At 42.4% G+C, this 18,698-nt stretch overlaps 2 protein-coding genes across 4 annotated transcripts in view; one reads left to right on the top strand and one right to left on the bottom strand.

Moving 5' to 3' along the window:
- si:dkey-20d21.12 (uncharacterized protein LOC556245 homolog) overlaps positions 1-18,698 on the bottom strand; it is a 231,458-nt gene that overhangs the window by 102,344 nt on the left and 110,416 nt on the right. The gene's annotated exons all lie outside the window — the stretch shown is intronic.
- The window catches only part of mgll (monoglyceride lipase), a 51,127-nt gene that overhangs the window by 1,317 nt on the left and 31,112 nt on the right, over positions 1-18,698 (top strand). For 2 of the 3 annotated variants that reach the window (XM_022666103.2, XM_022666104.2), the window contains one exon: positions 1,454-1,682. In XM_022666103.2, coding sequence (XP_022521824.1) covers positions 1,552-1,682 — 131 coding nt within the window. In that variant the 5' untranslated portion in view covers positions 1,454-1,551. Of the gene's footprint in view, positions 1-1,303; positions 1,683-18,698 lie in introns of those variants that run through there. The other variant, XM_049485618.1, reaches the window with a different exon arrangement.

Raw genomic sequence — 18,698 nt, forward strand, 5'->3', positions numbered from 1 at the left:
TTCGCCAATTATACATTTTAATAGTGGGAACATTTAGGCTTATTTGAGCTTTTAATTTAATAAAGTGAGTTTGTTGTAATTATGTGTTTCACTAATAACAATTGAATAGTAGAGATATTTGTGCTTATTATTGCTTTTTATTCAATTAAGGGAGCTTTTCTTTTGAAAACAAATAGTCATTTGCATTTGTAATGTGTTGTTGATGTCTACATTAGTGCTGTTTTGCTATATATAGTTGAATTGGGGAGGGAAGGAGGGCATTGGTAGACATTAATTTTTAATATGGTGAATTAGCTCATTTTAATAGAGTGCACCTTGATAGCAAAGAACATTGAATAAACACAATTTTTATTTGTTTGCATTACATTTTTTAAGGTTTATGATGGAAAAAAATGAACAACCTTAGAACAACCTTTATTAAACGTTGTCTAATAGGCATTATGACATTGAATCAACATTCATTTAAATGATTTGAATAATTAGGTCTCTGCATCTACACCCACATTAATGCTTTAATGTGTGTGAAAGAGACATAATAATAATGTTAATGTTAATAATTACTTTTTAATGTCACTTTCTACACTGCAAGATCAACACAATCAATGCATAAGAATATAATACAAACAAGATATACATCTTTAATATATGTACAGTTTAATACAAACTATACATACTGTATAAACCCTACTGTTTAATCAGTGATGAATTAATGTAAAATCAGTGTGCACAAATAAATCCATTCTGATGCATTATGCATTATGTTTCAAAAAAATCAATGTTGACATTTGGCTTGTCACCAAATTTCACTAAAAATTATGATTTTTAAAAAATATATATCAAGATTTTAGATTTTGACTGTTAGGGTTGAAAATAGTTAATATTTTATATGTTTCACTAATTATATTATTAACTGTGGGGACACTTGTGGGTGCTAATTTTTATTAAATTAAGAGAGCTTTTATTTTGAAAATAAAACACATAGTAATTTGCTTGAGTAGCTAATATCGATAATTATGTTTTTTTTCACTAATTATAATCAGCATTAAAACTGGGATCATTTTCTGGTCTTAAAATTTTCTAAATGTATTTAAAAGGGCTTTTAATTTGAAAAATAATTTAACATTTATGTATGTATATATGTATTGGCTTTTGGCTGCTGAGATTGAGATTAATGTTTAATATTAATATTTTGCTGTAATGATGATACAGGTCTGTGTATGATATTAATACAAAGTATTAGTGTGTGTGTGTGTGTGTCTGTCTGTGCGCGTGTGCTCCGCCGTGACGTCAGAGCCGGCGGCTGTAAACAGTGCGGAGCCGGTGTGCTGCTGCTGCCGGTTGAGCGCGCGGATGGTGTTTAATCGGTTTATTTGATGTCTCTGTTTATTAATTGATTAATCTCTCTCTCTCTCTCTCCCTCCGTGTCCCTGCGCTCCCGCCATGCGCGCGCTAGTGGTCTGCGTGCTGGTGGCCGCCGCCTCGTGCTGGTTGAGCGGCACCGCTCGCGCTCTGCTCCGCTTGCTGCTGCCGCACGCGCCGCTGGCTGCCCGCATGCCGGAGGAGGAGGCGGGGGGCGGCTCGTGGAGCCCGCAGGGGGTTCCGTACCGCGACCTGCCGCACATCGTCTCCGCCGACGGGCTGCACCTGTTCTGCCGCTACTGGGAGCCGGAGGCTCCGCCCAGGTAAGCACGCGCTCTGGAAACTGGGTTAATGCACTGAGAGCTCTGTTTACCTCCCCCTGCACCTGCAGCAGCGCGCGCGCCGCTCTCCACAACGAACTAGCCTGATTAGCTTAGCCACGGTGACCTTACCAACAGCCGGGTCACTGCACTGGTGGGGGATGGGGGTTACTAAGAGGTTACTAGGTGGGTGCTATAGTGTTGCTAAGTGGTTTTTGGGTTGCTGTGGTTTTTCAGGTGGTTGCTAAGTGGTTATCAGGTTGCTGTGGGTTTCAGGTACTTGCTACCCTGTTGTTATGTAGTTGCTGGATTGTTGCTTGGTGGTTGCTACATTGTTGTTAAGGTGTTGTTGGGTTGCTCTGGTTATTCGGGTGGTTGCTATCATGTTGCTACATTGCTGCTAAGGTGTTGTTGGGTTGCTGTGGTTATTCTGGTGGTTGCTACAGTGTTGCTAAGTAGTTACTTGGTTGTTGCTACAGTGTTGCAAAGTGGTTGCTACATTGTTGCTAAGGTGTTACTGGTTGCTGTGTTTTTTCAGGTTGTTGCTACAGTGTGGCTCAGTGGTTGTTGGGTTACTGTGTTTTTTTAGGTGATTGCTACAGTGTTGCTAAGTAGTGGCTGGGTTGCCGTGGATTTTCAGGTGGTTGCTACCATGTTACTAAGTGGTTGCTGGGTTGCTGTGGATTTTCAGGTGGCTGCTACTGTGTTGCTAAGTAGTTTCTGGGTTGCTGTAGTTTTTCAGGTAGTTGCTACCGAGTTGCCAAGTAGTTGCAGGGTTGTTGCTAAGTAGTTACTGGAATGTTGCTAAGTAGTTGCTTAGTGGTTGCTACAATGTTACTAAGGTGTTGCTGGGTTGCTGTGGTTTTTCAGGTGGTTGCTACAGTGTTGCTAGGTGGTTGTTGGGTTGTTGCTAAGGTGTTGCTGATTTGCTGTGTTTTTTCAAGTGGCTGCTACAGTGTTGCTGGGTGGTTGCTATGATGTCCCAAATAGTTGTTTTGGTGTTGCTGAGTGGTTACTTGGTGGATGCTATAGAGTTGTACAGTAGTTTCTGATGTGTTTCAGATTTTTTTCTTATTTTGTACATTATTTGTTTTATTATTCTATATAATGAATATAGTCTAATTGAACACATTTTAGTAGAGTAGGTCAGTGTGTGCTGTGTGTCTGAATCGACATTTATTTTCGTTTAAGTGTGTGAGATGGAAAGCCCCTGTACAGCACCACACACACCCAGCTCACACACTACTAACACCTTTATCTCCCTCTGCACACATTCATCTCACACACACACTCATCTCACACACACACACTCATCTCACACACACACTCATCTCACACACACACACACTGTTTTACCACAAACTGAGAGATACATCTGCACACACACACTAGTGCACACACTTTGCATAGTCTCACTCAAACACAGTACAAGACTTGCAAAGGCATGCACTTATACTTGGATACACTGTCAGATTCAGGTGATTAAAGTGCCCATATTTCACTGCTGTCTGTGTGTAAATGTGTGTGTGTAAGTAAAGTAGTGTGTGTGTGTAAATGTGTGTGTGTGTGCGAACAGTAGTGTGTGTGTGTTGTGTGTATGTGGGTGTGTGTGGGTGTGTCTTGTGTGTGCTTTTATTGTCTATAATTTAACAAAGACTATTGTTTTGGTTTCTCTTCCTCTTCTTAAGGTAGTCACATGCTTACACAACACACACACTAATCACTTGCATCATACTATAGTACCCACAGTTGGAGTGTGTGTGTGTGTGTGTGTGTGTGTTGCATATGTAAAGATATTTCTTCAGAAATGCTGTAAGTGTCTAACTGCCTCCTACAGTTTGACATTTTCTATTGGACGCTCCAGCAACACTCCTATACCCTTACCGCACAATCTGCAGCTACTGTGTGTAGAGAATACAGGAGTTATTATGGGATGGATTATCACAGGAGGAACATTAGGAACCTCTACAACTCTCTACTACATGCTGAGACGTCTTCTGTTACACATGCGTTACACACTACTAGTGTATATGTAGATTAGGGCTGCTACTCGCGATTATTTTGGTTGTCGATTAATCTGCTGATTATTTTTACGATTAGTCGATTAGTCAGCGATTATTTCTGCCATGTCCTTAATCTCTAAAAATGATTTACCTACTACCCATCTCCCACTGTGCTTCTACCCAGCACTTTGTGTAGTGCTGTACTGTTACTGTTACAAATCAACGATTATTCAACAATTATATTTGTAGTCGACAAATTGAATTAATCAGCACTTTCGATTATATCGACTAATCCTTGCAGCCCTAGTGTAGATCAATAAATATTACCCTAAATATCAGACTAAATTTACAATCATTTATTGATCCTGGTAACTTAAATCTTCCTTTTAATAGAATTACAATCCCACACTTCCTTCTGGGTGCTCAGTGTGTGTGTGTGTGTGTGTGTGTGTGTGTGTGTGTTTGTTTGTATGCGCTGCGGGCCGTGCCTGCAGTAACCTGTAGTGCTGTTTCCGCGGCAACTATTCAGCCTCTTTTCAGCGTGGCACGGCCCCAGGAGACACGCTGTTGCCATAGCAACCACCTCACCTCCTGTGTGTCAGGCTAATTTGATGACTTATGCAAACAGGTCAGTGTCACCCCTCACCCGCAGAGTGCACACGGCCAGCACGTGTGTGTGAGAATGTGTGTGTGTGTGTGTGTGAGAGAGAGAATGTGTGTGTGTGTTACGTGAGTCCACAGAACCGTGTTCTGCGGAACCGTATTTTCGTAGGTTCTGGCTGCAGGGTCCGAGTTTCAGACTCTCGGGTCTGAGATTAGATATGTTCACTCTTAATTTGACACCCCAGGGTTTCTCAGGGGGTTCTGGGTAATTTTCTCTTTTATGGTGTTTTTTATCCTCTGTGATTTTATTCCCGTTCAGAACAATCATGTAGGTGTTTTTCTCAGACGTCCTCTGAGAAAATTACAGGCTGAAGTTTTTCTCCGAACTCCGTGCTCCTCCGGTAATTTTAGTCCCGTCCGGACGCACATCTCTGAGTTTCGTCTCCTCACCTTTAATAAAATAGATATTTGTCCACTGCCGCGCACCGTAATTACACTTTGGGCTCGTCACGGTTTCCGCGGAGATCCACGTTAAAAACACAACAGTGAGTGGAAATGGAGGAGCTGCTGAACGCTACTGATGTCATGTGACTGAGAAAAAAGCCTAAAAACTCACTGGTGCTCCTGTTTTTCAATTGCAGTCCAGATGCAGGAGTTTTATCACTAAAGAACAGAAGAGTGAAATATTTTACACAGACCCCCTGAGAAAATAATCCTGTCCGGATAGAGCTTAAATTGACAATATTTTCTTTGGTATTTCAGTGGTGTTGCTTCATTGCTGTTTTATCGCTATATAGTTGTAGCTGCTGTTGTATTCCAGGTAAGTGGAGTTATGTGTCATAACTAAGTTTTGGGAGTGAGCCACGCCCTCACTCCTCCCACTTCCATCCCTATTTAAACAGTCACTTCCTCTCTACCTACTCATTGAACAAACCTCGCATGTGGTGTTGCCGACCGCTCCTTACCTGGTACACGATGGTTCTGCACCTGTCTGTCTCCTGCGACCAGCTGCTCCCATCCACCCTGACTCCTCCACTGCCTCTGCTCCAGGCTGCCTTCCTTGGTAGTGGTTTTATCTTGTCTCGGCTGCTGTGGCTATCGTCTCCTCTACCTGGTCTGGCAGCTCCCGTCTGTCTCCTCGGCCCTTGAGCGGTCTCTCTTGCCGCAGCTGCTAAACCCTTCCTCCTGCCCCTGCGGGGCCTCCACGCGTTCTCCGCGTTCTCTCTCTTTCCGCCATCTCTCCAGCGACGCTGCCGCTGTTTATCCTCTCCTACTGCCACTGCGGGGCCTCCACGCGATCTCCGCGTCCTCGGCGGTCTCTCTCCCTCTCTCTTCGCCGCTGCTGCTTCCTTCACGAGGCCTCCCCGCGACCCTGTCATCCGCGGCGGTCTCTCTCTCTCTCTCTCTCTCTCTCTCTCTCAGCGCTTCCGCTGAACCACTCCTGCTACACTCACAGGGCTTCCTCGCGTCTTCGCCGGACTCCTCTTCAACCCTTTTCGGCGCTGCACGCGCCCCTCCGGCGGCTCGCTGCACTGCTTGGAGCCGTCTGTTTTGCATTTCCTCCTACTACTGCCTCTCTGGGCGATAATCGAGCTTCGAGCGTGGACGCGCCTCCTCTCTCTCTCTCTCGCCCTTCTCTTTCTCTCACTTTCTCTCTCTGCCGCTACCGCGGCCCACTCCGACCTGCGTTTCTCTTCCACCCAACCCGCTGGCCGGGTATGGCTCCGCCTTCCTGCAGCCTCACTGGGCCGTTCTTGAGCGTAGCCACGCCTCCTCTCTCTCTCTCTCTCTGTCGGCGTGCCTCCTTATCCGTGGATCAGCGGTTTTCTGCAGATGTGTTCAGCGCCCCTCTCTCTCTCGCTCGCTCGCTCGCTCGCTACCGGCGCCCACGCCGGTGCCGCTGCCGCGGCCCGCTCTTCCTTTTTTCCCTTCCGGCCCGTGTTTCTTTTCCGCCCGACCCGCTGGCTGGGTGTGGCTCCGCCTTCCTACAGCCTCACTGGGCCGTTCTAGAGCGTAGCCACGCCTCCTCTCTCTCTCTCTCTCTCTCTCTGTCGGCGTGCCTTCTCATCCATGGATCAGCGGTATTTCTGCATATGAGTTCAGCGCCTCTCTCTCTCTCTCTCTCTCTCTCTCTCCCTCCCTCTCTCTCTTTCAGCATCTTCTTTCTCTCTCTGCCTCTACCGGCGCCCACGCCGTTTCCACTGCCTCTGCCGGCGCCTGCGCCGCTCCCGTGGCCCGCCCTTTCCTGTTTCCCCTTCCAGCATGCTTTTTCCGCCTGACCCGCTGGCTTGGTGTGGCTCCGCCTCCCTGCAGCCTCACTGGGCGGTACTCGAGCATGGCCACTGTGATATTACTGCTGCTGATTTGGCGCCGCCTGCTGGTCACGTGCTGCTAATTTCAGTGTAGACGGCTGCATGTCGGGAGACCCCCAGCTGCCTGTGATATCCCTGCCGTGGGCCGGCTTGCTGGCGGCCCGGAACTGGTGTTCCTCCGAATGCTGACCTCGTTTCGGAATTTAAGACAATTATCCAACGTGGTGTCTATCCTTTGAGCTGGACAGAGTGCGTGGGTCGCATATGCTCCCTGCTTCCATCATAACCCTCCTCACCATGATCGCGATCATTTTCGCCATCATTATACTTATCTTACTATCGTATTCATCTTTGCCATCAGCATCTTCACCCTTGCAGTCTTTGCCTCCATATCTCTGCCACCATCGCTGCTCTGTCTATTGTATTGTGCCATTGTTGTCACCACGATCCTTGGCACCCTCATCATACTCACCTCCATCATCACCATCGCATGGCCATCTTCACCATCGTCGTCATCACCACCATCTTTGCATCACCATCGTAGTCGTCATCTTCGTGGCAGTCTTCACCATCATCACCTCCATCTTTGCCCACATCACCATCATCGCCGCAATCTTCTCGCCGGCATCTTCATCACTTTCACCTGCTTCGCCTGCATCATTGCTTTCGTCATCGCCATGGTCTTGAGCGTGATCTCGCTCTCGTCATTGCCCTCTTTATCGTCATCGTCATCACCACCATCTCCGCCTGCATCGCCTTCATCTCCGCCATAGTCTTCATCACCATTGCCATTGTCTCTGCCTACATCACCGCCTTCATCTCCGTTACCGCCATCTTCTGGCCTGCATATTCGTTGCTTTCACCTTCTTCGCTCTCATCAACGCCATGCTGAGCATCATCTCATCCTCATCGTGGCCATTTTTACCTTAATCGTCTCCGCCTCCTTTGTCTGCATCGCCTTCATCGTCGCTGCCATAGTTTTCGTCGTGGCTATCATTGTCATTGTAGTAGCCATCTTCATCCTCATCATTGCCGCACTCTCTGCCTACATCCCATCAGCGCGATCTTCTCACCTACGTCTTCATCTTCCTCGTCTTCATTGCCATCGTCTTGGGCATCACCTTGCCCTCGCTATGGCCATCTTCGCCACCATGGTCACCATCGCCCCCATCTCTTCCTGCATCACCTTCATCTCTGCCACTGTTGTCATGGCCATCCTCGTTGTCTTTGTCTCCGTCATCGCCATCATCGCTGCGATCTTCTCGCCTTCATCTCCATCTTCCTCATCTTCATCGCCATCGTCTTGGGCGTCACCTTGCCCTCACTTTGGCCACCATGATCACCATCGCCACCATCTCTGCCTGCATCACCTTCATCATCTCTGCCACAGTTGTCATGGCCATCCTCATTGTCGTCGTCTCTGTCTGTCATCGACATCTTCATCGCTGCGATCTTCTCGCCTTCGTCTTCATCTTCATCGCCATCGTCTTGGGCATCACCTTGCCCTCGCATGGCCATCTTCATCACCATGGTCACCATCGCCACCATCTCTGCCTGCATCACCTTCATCACCTCTGCCACAGTTTTCAGGGCCATCCTCATTGTCTCCATCTCTGTCTGTCATCGCCATCATCATCGCTGCAATCGTCCCGCCTTCGTCTTCATTTTCTTTGCCTTCGCCGCCATCGTCTTGGCCATCATCTTGCCCATCATCTTGCCCTCACTTTGGCCATCTTCACCACCATCGGCATCATTGCCACCATCTCTGCCTATGTCATCGCCATCATCGCCGCAACTTCATAGCTTGCACCTTCACCGCCCGCATAATCGCCACCATCTGGGACGTAATCTCGCCCTCTTCATTCCAATCTTTCGTTGCCGTTGTAACAATCACCCTCACCGTACTAACCTTTGTCACCGCCACCCTCGTCTTCGCCTCCTTACCCATCTTCGCTACACCAGTCGGTCTGTCCTCCCTGCCCATCCTCCATCATCCCAACACCAGTCCATCTGTCCTCCCTGCCCATCCTCCATCATCCCAACACCAGTCGGTCTGTCCTCCCTGCCCATCCTCCATCATCCCAACGCCATTTCATCTGTCCTCCCTGCCCATCCTCCATCATCTCAACACCAGTCCATCTGTCCTCCCTTCCCATCCTCCATCTTCCCACCGCCATTCCAACTGTCCTCATTCTGTCTGTCCTCCCTACTCTCTTTTGTTTATCTCCTGTTGCTGCCATCTTCCCACCCCGTCTTCCCACTCCATCGCCCCGTCTTCCCACTCCATCGCCCCGTCTTCCCACTCCATCGCCCCGTCTTCCCACTCCGTCTTCCCACTCCATCGTCCCGTCTTCCCACACAGTCTTCCCACTCCATCGCCCCGTCTTCCCACACAGTCTTCCCACTCCATCGCCCCATCTTCCCACACCGTCTTCCCACTCCATCGCCCCCCATCCCCTCCCCCCCTCACTTCTGTTGGACCATCAGGAGCACCCCTTCTACCTTACCAGGTCGCTCCTGCTGCGCATGCGGGTCGGTGGCTGCTTTTGGGGCCTTTAAACTACATGTACAACACGTGCATCATTCCATTAAGTCGCTCAACACTACCTTTCCACTTCAACCGATTTCTGCCACCAAGGACCTCATTCATTCTTATACTCGAATAGGCTGGCAGCACCTTCAAATACCTTACTTAATTATTCCCTACCTTTCTTTCCTTTGACTTCCACACTGCCTTCCCCTTGCATCGGTTCATCCTCTGGCTTTCTCAAAGACTACAAGGTCGGACTTCCAACACTCAGTTGCTTCTTAAATCCTAGCAGTGGTCGAAAGTTCTGATTTAATTTTTGGGGCTTCGGCTTCACGCTTTACAGCGAAGCTGCCCCGAACTCCATCCCAAATACTCTGAGTTCGCTCCCCCTCTTTCTTCTTCTCTGCCCAATCAAGGGCGTGGGTCAATACTAGCAAAGTGGAGTTATGTGTCATAACTAAGTTTTGGGAGTGAGCCACGCCCTCACTCCTCCCACTTCCATCCCTATTTAAACAGTCACTTCCTCTCTACCTACTCATTGAACAAACCTCGCACCCACCTCCTCCCCATCTTCCTCCTTCTTTAATTTTATTCTCTTCTCATGTTTCTCTTCATGAGAGGGGAGGCTTCGGCTTCACGCTTTACAGCGAAGCTGCCCCGAACTCCATCCCAAATACTCTGAGTTCGCTCCCCCTCTTTCTTCTTCTCTGCCCAATCAAGGGCGTGGGTCAATACTAGCAAATATTCTTTTTATAAATACATTACCTGGAATAAAAGCTGGTAGGTAGTGCAGACAAACGGCATGTTTAAGTTCATTTCTACTCTCTACTCTTGTAAATTAAACTAAATTAAAAGTTTAGCACTATTTATCACACTGAGTATCAGTTTACTGGCTGTTTTCCAGCTGAAATATACTAGGACTATACTAGGGCTAGGATAGTACTGTTACCTCTACATATATCTGCCTGCTCTTTCACAAAAAAAAGAAGTGTGGGAAAATAGGGAGTAGTGAATTACAGAGTCTATATGGCACCTTAAACCCTACAGTACCGGTAATTATTTTGCTATTACAGTATTACTAATAGAGAAACTTTTGTCATTGTGAGTGGTGAAGTTCCACAGGGTTCAGTTGTAGGGCCCATTAAACTGTACAGAACTTAAGTGTATATATACAGTTTTTATGTGTGTTCATATGTTCGTATGTACTTATATACAGCTTCTACCAGGCTAAACACTAAATATGAACAAAAAGTACTGTAAAAATTACTATATTAAGTAATAAAACTTTTAAGATTTGTATTACATTGTCTGAGGTCATCTAGAATACCACCCTGAACTTCTTTGCATACCACCAGCTCTACACGTACCTCAGTTTAAGAATCACTGCTCTGCAGGATTTGCATTCTAGGAAATCCGGTTCTAAACTGAGGTTTACAGGGTAAAACTGAAGGTGACTTTCTCAGGATGTTTGTGTGTATTTTCAGGGGTTCATTGCCCGCTGTATCTGTTTAATGATCTGTCAATCATTACAGGTGTACCGTCATTTCTTGCACCCGTTAAACTTTCACCCATAACCTGCCAGGTGACATCATCACCTGCACAGAAAACCCTTTGCCTGATACTTTTATAAGAGTCAGGTGAAAACAAACCAAATAATGTCATGTGACACACACACACACACACATACACACACACACATTCAGTTTAAGGACTTTAACGAGCGACCTAATTTCATTTCCTTGCTGAGGAAGTTCAGAAGAAGCATCTGCAAACTCAAATCCTGCAAAAATCTCTTTAATCTGCGAGAGTTCAGTCAGAGAGCTTCTTCAAAGCACAGATAAGGATGCTCCTTTAATTAGGGATCTACTGCATATTTGGCAACCGAAATTATTCAGCTGAAATTTGCAAAGAAGTGCTTTGGTGTTCGGCCAAATAAGTGCCTCATTTATGAACAGTGTCTCTTTTATTTAGAGTTATATTGCAGTGCTTTTTCTAATGTTAGGATGTTTAGGAGATTTACAGATCCACTGCATATCAAAGCAATGCTCGATACAATTCAGGGATTAACCCCTTAACATGCAGCATTTTTTTTTTTTTTTTATGCCTGATATTACACGCCTACATCTTGATGATTTCTATTTAAGTATTAGATAAACAGGTTTCATGTCTGATAAGAAACATTACTGAAAACCCAAATTATTATTGTAACAGGAAATATTTTTTTTGCAAAAAAATGTTTTCAGTTTCATTGTATATATATATATATATATATATATATATATATATATATATATATATATATATATATACTATGTGTGCTTTCCTAAATTTGTACAGATTTTAAAATCAATTCTTTTTATTTAAAAAAAAAGTTAATGTCCTCTGAAGCCTTTTAGTTTAGCCGTTTAGCTAAGTGTAATAGACCAGCTGGCAGGAAGAGCCGACAAACTGCAAGTTTAAGTTCATTTTTACTCTTTTCTCTCACAAGTTAAACTAATTAATACATTTAGCACCATTTATCACATTCAGTCAATCCATCAGTTTACTGACTGTTTTTTTTTAGCTAAAACGTACAAGCTGTACAGGGCTAGTATAGTAACGTTACCTCTACCTTACTCTACCTGACTCTGCATCACATTTACATCACTCTTCCTTATTCTAACTGCCTCTAATTCACTCTACCTCACCGTTTCTCACTCTACCTCAGTCTACCTTGTTCTGTTTCATTCTACCTTAGTCTGCCTCTCTCTCTCCCTCCCTCTGCCTCACTTTACCTACTTCTACCTCACTCTACGTCGCTCTTAACGTATCATATTTTTGTCCCCTCTAAACTGTACCTTCATCTGCCTTGCTTTGCTTCATTTTGCGTCACTGTATCTCATTCTACCTCAATATATCTGGCTCTGCTTCATTGTTTTTCGTTCTTCCTCCTTCTGCCTCGCTCTGCCTCACTACCATCTCATTCTACCACACTTTGCTTCACTCTACTTCAGTCTGCCTCACCCTCCCTTACTCTGACTCGCTTTACCTCCTTCTGCCTCACTCTCTATCACTCTTACCATATCGGACAGCCCTAGTTTTTACTTAAAAACTCAAAAGAAGATGTTAGATCAGGATAGCAGTCAGTTAAAATGGCTCTAAAAAAATAACTCTACCTCCTATTGCTTCGCTCTGCCTCAGTTTACCTCAGTCTAGCTCCCTCTAACTCCCTATACCTCACTCTACTTCTGTTTGCCTCACTGTATCTCACCCTACCTCAATCTATCTGCCTCTATCTCATTCTACCACACTTTCCCTTACCCTACTTCAGTCTGCCTCACCCTCCCTCACTCTACCTCTTTTAAAATCAAAATAAGACTTAAGATCAGGATAACAGGCAATAAAAAATGATTTTGGTTTTAAAGTAAAATTTTTGCCTCATTCTACCTCATTATTCCACATTTTGCCTCACTTTACCTTTTTCTATCTCACTCTGCCTCGCTCTTTACATATCATACCCCTCTATGTTATACTCAAAAGTAGACATTAGATCAGGATAACAGCCAATTAAAAATGAGACAGAATTCAAACATTTCTCACATTTTTCATGAAAAAAGTAAATACATATTATATGTGATGGTATAATAAATATATTACACCATTTAGGCATGTTTTGATAAAAAGGATATCGAGGTTAAAGGTAAAGTTATGCATTAAAAGCAGCCTTTAAGCATAATCTGGGGGAAAGGTAGAACCCATAGCTTTTTCTGTACAGTCTCTTAACCTTTAACCCTTAAATACACACAGGTCTGTGTACACACACACTTACATATCTCCGGTCATCAGCACTGACATCACCACACACACACTGACCTACACTCTGATCCCCGCAAGAATAGAACACACCCACTGAAGAGAAATAATGTTTATTAATTATTAAATTAAATATATTTATACATTTGAGGACCAGAGAAGCCGATTCACCAGTGAATTTAAGATCAAAAAGATTTTAAAGATAAAAGTGATGAGACTGAATCATATCTCAGCCGGTGCAGCTGGTGGGCGGGGCTTGGTCTCTTTTTTTAGATGAGATAAATATTATAAACCAGATTGAGTTTCAGTGATGAGAACACGCTGTTCATTACATCAGGTCCTCACTCTTAAAATACAAACAGCTCGACCACCTCCTTCCCAGACACAAAGCTTATTGGAGTGAGAACAAATAAAATGTGGAAAACACAAATAAAAACTATACATAAATGATTAAAATTAAAAGCAGTAAGATCTACAGCAAGAAATAAATCACACACAGAAAATATATAGAATAAAAACAACAAATTTTACCAGTATCTTGCTTGTCGAATGTCAATTTGTCCGAATAAGTTTTTAGACCTGATTTAAAAAAGGAAAGTGAAGTTGCTTGGTGAATACTGTTTAAACAATCCGTGCCCGAGCACGCTTACGTCACTTACTGCTCAGTAGGCTATTCAGTGTAGTGCCGAATTTAACACCCCTGCCATGCAAAGCACCCTCTCTCGGGACCGTGTACACACCATCTCCGTGACAAAAGTGGAGATAATCCGATTTAACTTACTTAATAATATGTGCCAAAAGTCACAGTTATCTCCCTCACAATTACATACATAGCAGCACAGCGGTGGTGGTGAATTCGGCATGTTTGTTTACAGGAACGTCTCATGGCTAACGTTATCTTGTTCCGTGATCCAAGTGAAAACTAGTGATTACACTAGTCAATCCTATACTGGCCCATATGTCTATAGTTTAAGTTATGTTGTGTATATGGTTTAAGGTAACTGTATATTTACTATTTTATTTTACTTATTCTACTCTATGTTATAAATATTGTTCTCTGCATACCTTTGCAAACCTGACAATTAATCTGATCTGATTTGATTTGTTTGACTTGACTGATAGCCAATGAACAGAAACAAGGACTGTTGTTATATATTGACTTTTTGTAGCTTGGAGAAATGGTAAAAATATTATATCACAACAATTTATCACAATATTTTCTCATGCAAATAAAATGCATCAGCAGTGGCAGATTCTTAAAAACAGCTATTCAAATACTCATGCACAGTACAGTCTGGATAGTTCTGTTTAATGAAATATACAGTAATCTTCTGAGCTCTGACCAAATCCTCCATATACTAATAAACCATATTGATATTATGTTGATGCGAGAAAATATTTATATTTTGCTCAGCTCTACATGACTATGTTATCCAGAGGACTAGTCTGGATCACTTTACCTACCTCAAACACTCTCTGCTGCTTTAATATCCATAAATAAGTATAAATGCTGCGAGACTCCGTCCTTACTAACTAGTTATTGTGATGAATGACTGAGATAAAGTTAGCTAATCTTAGCTGAAGCTCAGGAGAAAATTAGCTCAGCTCAGCATCTACCTGCCACACAGTATATCTAGGCCTGTCACGATAATATTTTTTTGTGGATGATATATTGTCCCAGAAATTATTGAGATACCGATATTTTTGTCATTTTAAGACTATTAATTGCCACTGACAAAATGATAACAGAATATCATAAAAAAAGTAATTATACACATAAAAATTGAATTAATCATTTATTAATATACTTATTTAATTCTTCACCTACTTTAGTCCTCACTGTGTGTACAGTATGTTATGGAGTCACAGTTATTAAAGCATGACTGGAGCTGAAATACTGTTCATACTGTTATATATGTGAACAAACATATAAATAAACACAATAGAGGATATCACGATTATCAAAAATTATTGAGGTCATGTTTATTTATTGTACGATTAATCGGTATTGCAATTATCATGACAGACCTAAGTGTATCCTATTGATTTATCTGAATTAATCAGAATTTATAGGGATTGGTGGAGTTTCCCTTTAACTGATGCTATATTTAGAGGAGAGGACAGTGATGAACTGCCTGTCTGTATAATTCACATTCATGTATAATTAAATACAGTACATCCCATATGGACGTATCATCATTCAGCACACACACACACACACACACACACACACACACACACACACACACACACACTGGAGCTGTGTGTTAGCAGGGGGGGGGGGGACAGGAGAAGTCTTCAGTCACTTCTTAATTAGCTTGGGAAAGGGAAGAGAGGGCAGTGTGTGTGTGTGTGTGTGTGTGTGTGTGTGTGTGTGTGAGAGAGAGACTGAGGGAGATCTGGAATGTTAATCCAGCTTCATTAGCTCTCAGTTCTTTCCTTCTTTTCCCCCCATTCAATCTCTTTCTACATTCTCTCTCTCTCTCTATCTCTCTCTCCCTCTCTCTCTCTCTCTCTCTCTGTTTCTCCCTCTCTCTCTCTGTTTCTCCCTCTCTCTCTCTCTCTTTCTCTCATCCTTTTAGCTGTAATGAAGAGAGTCTTTGTGTAGTGACTAAAAGTGTGAATAGTTTTAGTGACTGTGCCTGCTTCTGTGTGTGTGTGAGTGTGTGTGTGTGTGTGAGTGCGCGCCTTAGGCCATTGGCATAGCTGACATGTCACACACACACACACACACACAAACACACACACTCACATTCACAGAGACAGCTTAAGCTTCTGATTTCCCTCAGTACAGTGGTTATACTACAGAGTAAAAGCCTGTTCATTAAAGCACCACATGTTGTGCCAAAAGTCATGGGACAGCAGTAAGTAACACTTTGCATGTTGGTGTATTGTGATATATTTGAGTACGAAGCTGAGCGCAGTTTACTGACAGATCTTTAGTTTTTCATTAACTGAAGTGAAGAAAGAAATAGAATTTCATTTTTACAGTTTTTTTTTGTTGGAAGTCGTGTAAAAGGAATTTATTTATTTACACTTATTTCACACTTACTTCTCATTCAGTGTGTGTGTTTCTTTCTTTCTATCATTTTTTTTACATTGTATTGATATTAAATCTACTTTGGATTGTTCTAAGTATCACATTTACGTCCAATGGAAGCTAAAGAACGCCACATTTAATGTGGAATTTAAGGTGGAATAAAAAACTCACTAAAACTCACGACTAAAATAAGAATTATTGGGAAAGTCTTGTTTAACCATCTAGCAGCTCTAGTAACATTGAGTGAGAGAAAATTAGAATATGGCGCTAATGTTAACGTGACTAGTGACTAAAACTACAGTTTTATATGCCACTAGTCCTGGTCAAGCGGCCACATTTAAGGTGGAATTTAAGGTGGAAGTGAAAACGCTTAAGGTTAACTTGTTTGCTAAATGTGAGTGAGATATACAATAACTAAGAATGAGAAATATCTTGTTTAACTACTCTAGCAGCTCTAGGAAAACACATTTACGTCCAATGGAAGCTAAAGAATGCATTGGTCTGTGGGTATGTGGGCGGGGTCTCCTGCACTGATTGTAATTGTGAAATCTGGATTTTTGAGTCGTTAGCCAGAGTCATTAGTCAATATTTGAATGGACAATTCTAGCCAGATGCTGCCGGTTCCCATCATTATCATCATTATTTAAGGTGTTTCTCAGTTTCACTAAGCTGTTAATTGGTTGTATACATTATATTTACTCAGACTAATTAATAGTATTTCATTTGCAGAGAAACTACTTTAACGGCTCTAGTAACATTAAGTGACTAAAACTACAGTTCGATTTGGCACTAGTCCGGGTTGAGTGGCCACATTTAAGGTGGAATTTAAGGTGGAGGGGAAAACTCTAAGCCTAAGGCTAGCTGGTTGCTAAACGTCAGTGAGATAAACATTTACTAAGAATGAGAAACATCTTGTTTAGCAGCTCTAGGAAAACTGAGTGAGACAAAAAATAGAATTAGCACTAATTTACTAAGATTCACCTTGAATGTACTTTGCCAGTACTTATGAGTATAAAAGCATAAACCAAACCAATCCTTTTTTTTAATTAGTCGAAAATTCCATATGTGTCCCTTAATCATTTTTATCTCTTTAATATTAATCTACAATGTAGAAAGTAAAGAAAGAAAGAAAGAAAAACACTAAATCAGAAGGTAAGTAATAACTTTGGACTGGTACTGTATTTATACATTAATTTGGAGCATTTCTATTGGTCCGTTTATAGTCAAATTTTAATGCCATATTAGAACAATATAGAGAAAGGTGAAAAACTGTTATACGTTAATATAAGTTTTTGGTGTTCCAGGGGCTGTTTATTGAGATCATTTGATCTATCTGATGTTGCAAATATAGAAGAAGAAAGAGATTTGTATCCAGATCAAGTACTTTAATGTGTAAAGAGTGTAAATCAATGAATCAGTTGCACATGTGTAGTAGAAAGAGCTCTGTGTGTGTGTGTGTGTGTGTCTCTGTGTGTGTGTGTGTGTGTGTGAGGGATTTTGGAGAATCCGATTATACGGTCTGAGTCCCTACATGAGGGTGAAAACCATAATACAAAAAAACGAGGACAGCAAGAACAGAGGGAGCACTGTGTGTGTTTCTGTGTGTGTGTGTGTGTGTGTGTGTGTGTGTCTTGGTGTGTGTGTGTGTGTGTGTGTGTGTGCATTATAAGGACAAAATGTCCTTGTGTAAGGTTAAAAACAGCAACCAGGGTTCCTACACTCCACTGACATTCCACAATCATGTGACGGGAAATAGTATTGTGTCCCATGACTTTTGCCACATCCAATGGAAGCTAAAGAATTGTCCACTGTTTGCATGGACAAGTCTAACCAGATGCTGTTGGTCCCCATCATTATCATCATTATTTAATGTGTTTATCAGTTTTACTAATCTTTTTTTGATTACTTGTATACTTTATATATATTTACTAGTATTTCATTCACAGACTCAAAACTCAATTTTATTCATTTTTAGAGAGACTTTTATTTTGACAGATAATCGTTTTGGATTGGCTAAGGGTTGCTTGAATCACTTGAAAGCTCGGTTGCTGTCAATCACTTTAAATTTCTAATTGTAGCCCCGCCTTCTTTTTATGATATAGCACAATATATTTTATAAACAGATTTCTGTGGGAAAATAAAAAACATTGGTAATTTTAGCACAGGGAAAACTAACAATATACCCTTGTGTGTACATTATTTTACATTCTTTTTATATCTACATAAATAAAATTGCCATCTCATTTAAGGTGGAACGAAAAAATCGCTAAACACGACTTAGATGTAAATTTACTAAAAATGAGAAATGCCTTGTTTAACCACTCTAGCAGCTCTAGTATCATTGAGTGAGAGAAAATTAGAACTTGTCGCTAATGTTAGCGTGACTAGTGACTAAAACTACAGCTCAATTTGGCACCAGTTCTAGTCAAGCAGCCACATTTAAGATGGTATTTAAGGTGGAATGGAAACTCTCTAAACTCGAGTTAGATGTGAATTTACTAAAATAAGAAATCTTAGGAAATGTCTTGTTTAACTACTTTAGCAGCTCTAGTAACTATGCTACCACGCTAACTTCGGTTCGATTTGGCACTAGTCCTGGTTGAGTGGCCACATTTAAGGTGGAAATGAAAACTTTAAGCCTAAGGCTAGCTTGTTTGTTAAACATGAGTGAGATATACATTTACTAAGCATGAGAAACATCTTGTTTAACTACTCTAGCAGCTCTAGGAAAACTAAGAG

This window comes from Astyanax mexicanus, chromosome 12, assembly GCF_023375975.1.
Source record: "Astyanax mexicanus isolate ESR-SI-001 chromosome 12, AstMex3_surface, whole genome shotgun sequence".
NCBI lineage: Eukaryota > Metazoa > Chordata > Actinopteri > Characiformes > Acestrorhamphidae > Astyanax > Astyanax mexicanus.